The sequence below is a fragment of the Leuciscus leuciscus genome (genome assembly GCF_965113295.1).
Source record: "Leuciscus leuciscus genome assembly, chromosome: 18".
NCBI lineage: Eukaryota > Metazoa > Chordata > Actinopteri > Cypriniformes > Leuciscidae > Leuciscus > Leuciscus leuciscus.
The window spans coordinates 28,202,237-28,211,646 of record NC_138742.1 but is presented as its reverse complement, the minus strand read 5'-3'; the positions used below and the strand labels follow the sequence as shown (position 1 = coordinate 28,211,646).

Here is a 9,410-nt window from a genome sequence, read left to right as displayed (position 1 = left end):
AATCACTCTTTTGTCAGTGCTAAGGTGTGCACATATATAATTACTTGTGTAGCAGTGCAGAAAAGTAATTAAAAAATAAATAATAATAATAACAATTAGAGTGCATTAGGGTCATATGACCTGAGTTAACTGCCAAACATCTATCCAGTAAACAATATGACTATAAAAAACAAACTCAAATAAACCCATGTGACCAGAAATACAGGTGTTCTCAACCTTTGTTCTCAACCTTGAAGGTCCACCCCATTGTCCACAGCAATATTTGAAGGCCCCATGGCATGACCTTTCCACTTGTTTGTGATTTACTGGATAAGGCTTAAGGATAAGGATAAAATTGTACTCACAATTTCTAACTGATAAAATACTTTAGAGCAGTGGTTCTCAACTCCAGTCCTCGGGACCCGCTGCTCTGCACATTTTGTATGTCTCTCTTATCTGACACACTCAAATCAGTTCATGGAGTCTCTCCTGACGAGCTGATGATCAGGTTCAGGTGTGTTAAATAAGGGAGACATACAAAATGTGCAGGGCAGCGGGTCCCGAGGACTGGAGTTGAGAACCACTGCTTTAGAGTTTGGCATAAATACAAAATGTTTTATTCATAAAGTGTATAAAAATGCCCATGGGTTTATACAAATTTACTATGACTTTTCTAGGTCTAGAAATCATACTTTTAAATTTCCTCAAAGCAAAAATAAATTATTTTTATGCAGTTTTTGGGTTATTGCCTAAAAAAATGATAGGTGGAAACACAAAGATGTGCATAAATTTAAAAAATCCATATAAAACTTAAGTGCTCAGTTGAGGAGCATAATTGTTTTATTCGATTAGGCATGCACAAAACCTATGATGGAAATTTACCCAATAATTCCCTTGATCCGCATCAACAGAGGATGTGATTGTCCAACTGGACTAACCAGAAGGCCAAAGTCTATCATCAAAATGGCTTGGGTAAAATGACCTCCCAGAATGTCTCAGGTTACGTATGTAAACCCGAGACGCTGCGTCATGGCTTTCATGCTATGGGAACGCTTCCGTGTGAGCCAGTGTCCGAAACAGGTCTACACACACCAATATGATTGGCTGAACGTATGGATGTATTGACGTAGCGCAACACAAATTTCATAAATATGTGCCAGAACATGGATCGGGGCAGCGAGGGCTGCCTGGTACAAATATAACATACAAACATGCATAGGCCCATATGTATGCATGTTTAAACATTAAAAGATCAGGATCTAGATTCAAACACACACGCAACCTTATTCCTAAATGGCAATGATTCCGCTATGTCTATTAAACCTTTGAAATTACCATCACACTGGAATATCACAAACACCACAGTCAACGAGAACAATCAGACAAAGACAACACACGAAAAGGCTGCTTATAAAGGGAGAAGAAATAGTGTGCAGGTGTCGCATTAATCAGACGGTGGCGGGAAATGAGTAAAAAGTGTTAAAAAACTACAAAACATGGCGGATATGCGCGACCGACGGTGAGAGGTTTAGATACAGGTTTGAGTGACTAATCAAAGTTTAACCTGATAAAAAAAAATATATATATATATATATATATTTAATGTTATCCATGTTATATTTCATCTGCAATAACAATGTGGACTTTTATAAAGATCCGTTTGACCATCAACTTTTAAATGCATCATTATGCATTAATATGAGAAGAGTTCTCCACATGTAAGACCCGCGACTGCAGATCAACGTGCTACTGCATTTCTCTCCGATACGGTAGGAAATAAAAATGAAATGAAATCTTAACTGTCAGAAGATGATTGACAGGCCAGTTTACTGTGACAGGACGCGACAGAGAGCAACCGTTAAAGACGCAATTGTATGACGTGATAGTATGTCCCAAAGCTTGTGTACTCTTTCGCTACACACTCAAAAGTTATTTTAGGGTGTAGTCAGAGAAAGTCTAATGAGGGGAGAAGTGCCACTCAATAAACTTCCGGTTGCAGTTCCACTCTTGTTCCATATGAGGGCGCTCACAGGATGAGTGCAGAATGAATGGAGGTCTATGGCGCTATACCCCTCAAAATCCACTTTTCTCAGGATATAATTTTTTGTCTAGTAATTTGAATGTTTTTTTCGAAAGGGGATGCAAAGAAATTACACATTGCTTGGTGTTAGATTTTTTTAGAGTCACTTATTTGCTTTAAAAAGTCTTTCAAAATGTCAATGACGTCATACACATCGTACGACCAGAGATACTGTTTCACGGCAATCCTTCAGTCACTTTGGTGCTTTCGTGCTCTGCACTTTCTTTTCTCTCGAGGCATCGACAACACAGCTGACACAGGTAAACACACAACACAGCCGACACAGGTAAACACACAACACAGCTGACACAGGTAAACACACAACACAGCTGACACAGGTAAACACACAACACAGCTGACACAGGTAAACACACAACACAGCTGACACAGGTAAACACACAACACAGCTGACACAGGTAAACACACAGCTGACACAGGTAAATACACGTGCTAGAAGAGTTTTTGTTTGTTTCTGGTCCCGCTTCGGATGCCACGATGCCATCAAGCGGCATCTCTGGACGTAATCAGTCCTTTACTGACCATTCAGCGTTCATTAGCAGAATGCTAGCGTGTTATGGGCAACAACAACTCAACCTGTAAGAAATCGAAAGGACATAAGTAGCCTACTCGTTCATTCAACTTTCGACCTATAACCCATGTTGAACTTGCAAAACCTACAATCAAATCTGAGATTTCTCAACGGCAATCGGGTGAAAGAGACAAATTTAGCCGTCTAGCTCCATAGACTCCCATTCATTTTGCACTCATGGCGAGCACCCCCAGTGGAACTCTGATTGGAACTACAACCAATAGGACTTAATAGGGTGTTGGAGTGAACAGGCTTTCCGTAGACGGGCTTTGGTGTAGTATAAGTAGGCGAATTGAGACACAGCATGTGTAAACCATACTTGCATACATTCTTATTGCATATCGCCACCTATTGGGCAGCTGTGCAATAATCTTATCTTTTAATCTTTAATCAGTTGTTTATTACGTAATTGAGAATGTTTAAATAAGTGAATGGAATGTTTTAAAAACGTTTATCATAATCTTGGAAAAACATTAAGAGAACGTTTATATAACGGGAGAATTGAACGTTCTAATAACGTTTGAATACCGTTCCTATAACCAAGTAAGAATGTTAATACAATTTTTGTATAAAGGGAGAATTGAACGTTCTAATAAGGTTTTGAATAACGTTCTTAAAACTAAGAAATAACGTTAATACAACGTCTAAAAAACTAGATGTTTTAAACGGTCCTAGAACCAGGGTTCTCAAGTTTTATCAAAAGCTTGGAGTGAGATCACATGCGGTTAGGGGAGGAGCCCTAATGGAGGCCCGCCCCCGCCCCCCAATTTTACCCATTGTTCATAATTAACCAGCACAAATTGAAATTATAACAATTGGTAAATCTGATAAATGACAGAGCAATTCATCACATCAAATATACTATTTAATGTTATATTTCAAATTACAAATATACAAAAATATAACAAATTGCCCCCCATGAGAAAATTTTGTGCATTTTAATGTTAAATCCATCAATCTGGTGCACTTTGAGAGTTCAAAATTAAAAGCTCCAAACTATATTCAGTGTGCAAATTAAACAAAGAAAAATGTAAACCTCTTTTAGTTACAGTGTCTATTTACATTACACCTACTACATAATAATAGTTATAATATTAATCCTATGACCGTAATAGCCATATTTTGTAAAAACAAATGCACAAAAAAATAAAGGAAACTTTCATAATTAGATTTGTACCTATTTCTATACTTGAAAGAGATAAGCACATGATCTTTTATTTTGACGCAAACTGCATCAAGCTTTTATTTTGGCGGAAAACATGGTTTACAAACGCCTCTCATAAAATTTCTAGTGAATTGCGGTAATCGTCAAATATGCAGATATGGAAATAATCTGTAACTGGGTTATGGGTTCCTACACTCATGACATGGCCTAAGTGTTTTGAAAGTAGTTATGCTTACCGCGGATTACTCATCTCTCTCCTGATCCTCCTCACTATCATCATCATCACAGGAGCTGATGAAGGGCAGAAAACATACTGTATATAAGCAGACAGTTTACAGTGTCTGCTTTAAGGGCCAGTTTCTATTGTTTCACGCTATTTCTCTGCACATTCCTTGCGTTTCTTCTCCATATCGCTGAATATTTTGACAGATGCACACTGACACTGCTGCACGCTCGCTCACTCGTTTAAAGTTGTGATTGGGCCAGCCCAGTGTCAATCAAGAAAAGAACCAATGGGCCGCTGATCTACATGTTTCATGGGCTGGTCTGTCAGAAAAAAAAAAAACTACTTTTTTTGACCAATGCATTACACCAGCACAAACCCAGCGCGTTCGCGCGATGTTGTTGGTTACCTAGTAACGAACGTACGGTGCGTGTGCGTGTGCGTGCACACTTTGTGTGGGTGCGCCTCGTACACAACGTTATAAAGCTTGCAGGACAACTTGGTTGGCATTGCCTTTTCAGCGTGAGAAATACATGGTGTGGCGTGTGAGCGTGTGAACTGGTTGAGTTGCGTGTGTCTCACGGCCAATGCGTGAGACTTGAGAACCCTGCTAGAACATTCAGAAATCATGTTTTTATAACTTAATGGGAACGTTATGGAAACGTTATTATAACCTAAAATTGTTAGCTGGGATTTATTAAGTTGAATGAGTTGATCTGCACACATTTAAACAGTGGATTACCTCCAAAAGCACTGCTTATTTTCTCTTGGCAGATGGCAAGCCGAGCCTGCTTGTCCTCTTTTTTTTTTTTTTTTTTTTTTACCTCTGAAGGTAGGCTATACATGAGGTGGAACCTAACTGGCTGTTTTCTACAGAATAGCCACTCCCAGGCGTCTGCCCTAAGGGCTTTTGTGTTGGTAGATGACTCATAGCATTCAAAGACACTGTTTACACACACACACACAAACACACGAACATCCCCATAGACGCTCCAAATTGCACAAACACACACAAAAGGTGTGAGATGGCTGTCTCGTTTTACACCTAATCCAAGATAAAGTGGTTGCAACAGGTGCTGATCTGACATTTCGAGAGCACCAGCTAACAGGAGTTTAGCAACATGACCAAGGGCACTTTTTTCCTGTTTCTACTTGCGGTGAGTAAACCTGAGTCAACTTTAATCACCACAATCAGCTGTAATGAATTATTAACATCATACTTAATCATTTTATTTGATAATGGTGACTACTGGACTTAATCTAATCTTTTTTTAAAAGTCATTATTTCTTCTCTTATTGATAAAGTTTTGAGCACTGTCTAATTGGAGCTTTTACAAATCTCACATAAAACAGATTAATAATATGATGTTAGATTGGGAATGACGTTAAAAATATGACCGCACGCGTATCATGCAAAGTCGAGGTATAAGAGAAATTGGTAACACTTTATTTTGATGGTCGCTTTTGAACATTCTGATGACTATCTGATGACTATAAGTAGCCTAATTTTGCAAATTGCAACTACATGTAAACTAAGTATCATTAGAGTATAGTAGACTGTCTGCATAATATCTTCTAACTCTTTATTGTGATGGTCCTCCAACAGACATTCTACTGACTATAAGTAACTTTGCATAGAAATTCACATTGTGATCTGTGTGAAATATAATAATGGTGATCCAAAAGGTAGTATATGTCATGCAGCAGTTAAAGTGTGCAAGTGTCATAAACATATTAAAGAGAAAGTAAATTACAGTCATGTACAGTATGAAACACAGATTAATCCGTAGTTTATAAAACACATTTGTTGGTCTTATCAAGTGGCATTTCTATGGTGACAGATGACGTTCTTAGGTGATTTGATTACCTGTCATGTTGCTTCCGTGTGTTTTCCATACTGTAGATAGTTAGTGCAGTGTGAGTCTTTTAGTTTTTATGAATTAGCATACGTTTTTCTAAAGACTTCTATCTTGTAGTTCGTCTTTTGCAGATGGTATAAACACAATAGCATTTCATCTGAGGGAAGCAGACTGGTGTTGTTGTCTTGCGGGCACAAACACCATTCTCATTGTGTCACCTATTTAGCTTTTTGAAGGCTTTACCAGTATTTTCATGGATTAATAGGGTATGCATTGATGGCATAGATGAGTCTTAAAACAAAGACCACTCTAGCGATAGAAACATAGAGTCCGTAGCCATTTTCAAGAAATTGATCCATTAATTAAATTTTCCAGAAATTGATCCGACACTTGATCCATTAATACTAACACTTTCTTTTCTTTTCTCTTCTATACTCTACGTACAAATGACGCATGCTGTGTTAGACTAAAGGGGGAAGGGTCACAGCACTTGCTTACTGTTGTCCTATTGTTAGTTTAATTCTCTTCTCATTTGTGAGTCTCGTCTAATAAATTATTAAATGTACATGTAAATGGAGCAAGAACCCTTGATACAAAATGTGTCAAATAGAGCAACAAATTTAACGTACACTTTGATATATCAATATAGATTTACCATACTATGATTACGAATAAGTTATATTATGATAAGACAGTGGAGCAGAACTATGCACATTATTGTTGTTAAAATTGACATTTATGCACATAACAAACAACATGTTATGATAAAAATCACAATTCATTAGTTGTTTGCAGTTTTTGTAAATAATTTTAATGGATTTGCAGTGTCATACATTTAAATTTGTACTAATCAGACGGATAAAAACATTCACCTAAACTTTAGCTACAAGTTTATTAAAAATGCACATTTTAATTTGACTGTCAGTTGGACAAATAAAAGATATAATGTATAACCAAAGGCTCCACCATAACAAGAACATCAATGTACATGAAACATTTAAAGGTCCCATGACATGCTACTTTTTGTAGGCTTTAATATAGGCCTTAGTGGTCCCTAGTACTGTATCTGAAATCTCTTTCCAAAAATTCAGCCTCGGTGCAGAATTATAGCCACTACAAGCCAGTCCCAGAATGAGCTTCCTTCAGACGGGCCGTTTCGGTGTCTGTAGCTTTAAATACTAATGAGGAGGAGAAAGGCGGCGCAAGGTGGAGGGTGGGTGTGGCCTTGACCATCTTGCGCAACGGTAACGTGGCGTGCATGTTTACGTTGGATATAGAAATGGCACGAAGACACGCAGTCGTTCAAGCATTTCAGTTTGACCCAGAATCTGATCCAGATGGAGAAGCAACGGATGAAGAAGTTGCAACTCAGCGGCTCCAGCAGGACGTTTCCGAATGGTTAGTTTAAAATATTATGTCTGGATACGGTACTTTATTCGGATGGTTCACAGTTATCATCATGTAGCTAACGCTAACCTACTGTTGCCTTTTCATGAGAGATCTGTAACGTCTGTATTTATCTTATTACAATTACATCAAGCTCTGCGATCTTGAAATGCGGATATCGCGCACGCCATATAACCAACAGGAAAACGGTTATCCAAATAACAAAGACGTGTACAACACTCGCGTTACAGTGTGTGTATTCACACACATAAACTGCATAGCTGCATAGCTAATGTTACAGCCACATTCTACGTGTAAAATCTAGGTAACCATAAACAGTAAAGCAACACACTTATATATCATTAGTTGACTTACTTGTCCGAGGTGTGTAGCTGAGCCAAAGAGAGTGATCCAGACTTTAGTTTCAGACGTTCAGCAAGCCCAGCTCTGTATTAACCCTTCGGTGTTCATTTGTACATCCAATTATTGAGCAATTATTATGCTTCGCTCGCTCAAAAGCCATGATCTCTCGTGGACAAACTAAAATCGCGCGCGCGCATTCGTACTTCCTAGCGCATTTTCTCATGGGCGGAAAATATTCTCTGGGCGGGCAAAGCAGAGACAGGGGAGGTAACATTTCCTCCTTATGACGTCATAAGGAGGAGATTCAAGATCAGCCCGGTTGAGCTTCCATTTTCTCAAAGGCAGAGAAAGATAGCAAAAGCTCGATTTACACCGATTGAAATTTTTAGAAACTTGGGGACCATATACAGGCTAGGGGAACTCATATTAATGTTAAAAAACCTCAGAAAGTGAAAATTTCATGTCATGGGACCTTTAAGATTATTTACAAGTCATTACTTTTACAATTCATTTGAATGAAATTTCAAAAATATATTGATATGAACCTAGTAATATGAGTATGAGTCTGCAGTTACATTGCGCGTATTTTGACAGGCCATATTTTTGTCTCATGCTATGGTTATTATCACTACGTCAATTGCAATTTCGAGAGTGAATCACGATTTTATATGTGGATGTCACTTCCAAAACTTTGCAGCGTGTAATTGGCCATCGGTCCTCTTAGCAGCATGAAAACAATACTTTTATTTAATGGATTAAAGCTACAGCCTCGAAAGCGAAAGAGCGCTAACAGCCTAATACATATCCAAGTCTGTTTTTGAGTTGGCTACCTTGACTTTGCATATGCAGATATGTCTGAGGTCATAATTTTAGCATCAGTTCTAATCTCACTGCATATTATTTACCTGATTTGTTACGGTTTTGATATGTGAGATTTCTAAAAGCTCCAATTTAAATGAATCAAATCCAGTTCAAAAAGTCAAAGTGAATCAAAAACAGAACAAGCTGTAAGTGTCCTCAGTGCTCTTGGTGCTTACAATGTAAGTGGACTTAAAAGGGAACATCACAATCTGGCAAACTAATGAACCGAGACCTCACCCCATCAACCATTTAGGGGGGTCTGAGACCATTTGTGTTCACATATTGACGTTATATTGGCCTGACACTAACCTAAGTCAAAGTCACCCAAAACAAGTACATACTGTATTGCCATAATTTTTCACTCACATTATGTACAACGAAACTGGTAATGCTTTTTTAAAGCCACATTTAAATGCCATGTATAAATGTTAAGCACTGGGTGTGAGCATTTTTTTATAATGCCACCTATGTGAGTAAGGCATTTGGCATGAGGTTGTTTATGTATTGTTGTTTCTCATGTTGGCCCTGATTCTCAGTCTTAAAACAAGCTAGGCAAGGCAAACGAGACACAGTGTTAAAAGAAAACAGAAAAAAAGTCTCATTTGAAACAGACAATTTTTTTGGACATGGAACAGTTAAGTGGATGTTAACAGTATTATGTAAAAATATTTACACAACAATCATTCCTCAGACGTTGAGAGGGATGCTCTATCACTATTGATTGTATGTTTTTCAATTAGTATAATCCTGTTTTTTGTCTATTCATCAGCTTGTTGAAGTGACCGCTACCAGCAAAAATGATGCCGGCAATCGTGAAAAGCGGGTAGGTAATCTAAAAAAAACTAATTCGAAAGTTATGTTTCAGCTCACTGTCTTGACACAACATGTCCCTTAAAACAACAAAT

General features: G+C 37.9%; 1 protein-coding gene across 2 annotated transcripts in view; it reads left to right on the top strand.

The window, feature by feature from the left end:
* The first annotated feature begins 1,492 nt into the window (after positions 1 to 1,492).
* Positions 1,493 to 9,410, top strand: part of cdh26.1 (cadherin 26, tandem duplicate 1) — a 34,588-nt gene continuing 26,670 nt past the window's right edge. The window contains exons 1-3 of one of the 2 annotated variants that reach the window (XM_082145079.1): positions 1,493 to 1,748; positions 5,110 to 5,193; positions 9,275 to 9,328. In XM_082145079.1, coding sequence (XP_082001205.1) covers positions 5,158 to 5,193; positions 9,275 to 9,328 — 90 coding nt within the window. In that variant the 5' untranslated portion in view covers positions 1,493 to 1,748; positions 5,110 to 5,157. Of the gene's footprint in view, positions 1,749 to 4,658; positions 5,194 to 9,274; positions 9,329 to 9,410 lie in introns of those variants that run through there. The other variant, XM_082145078.1, reaches the window with a different exon arrangement.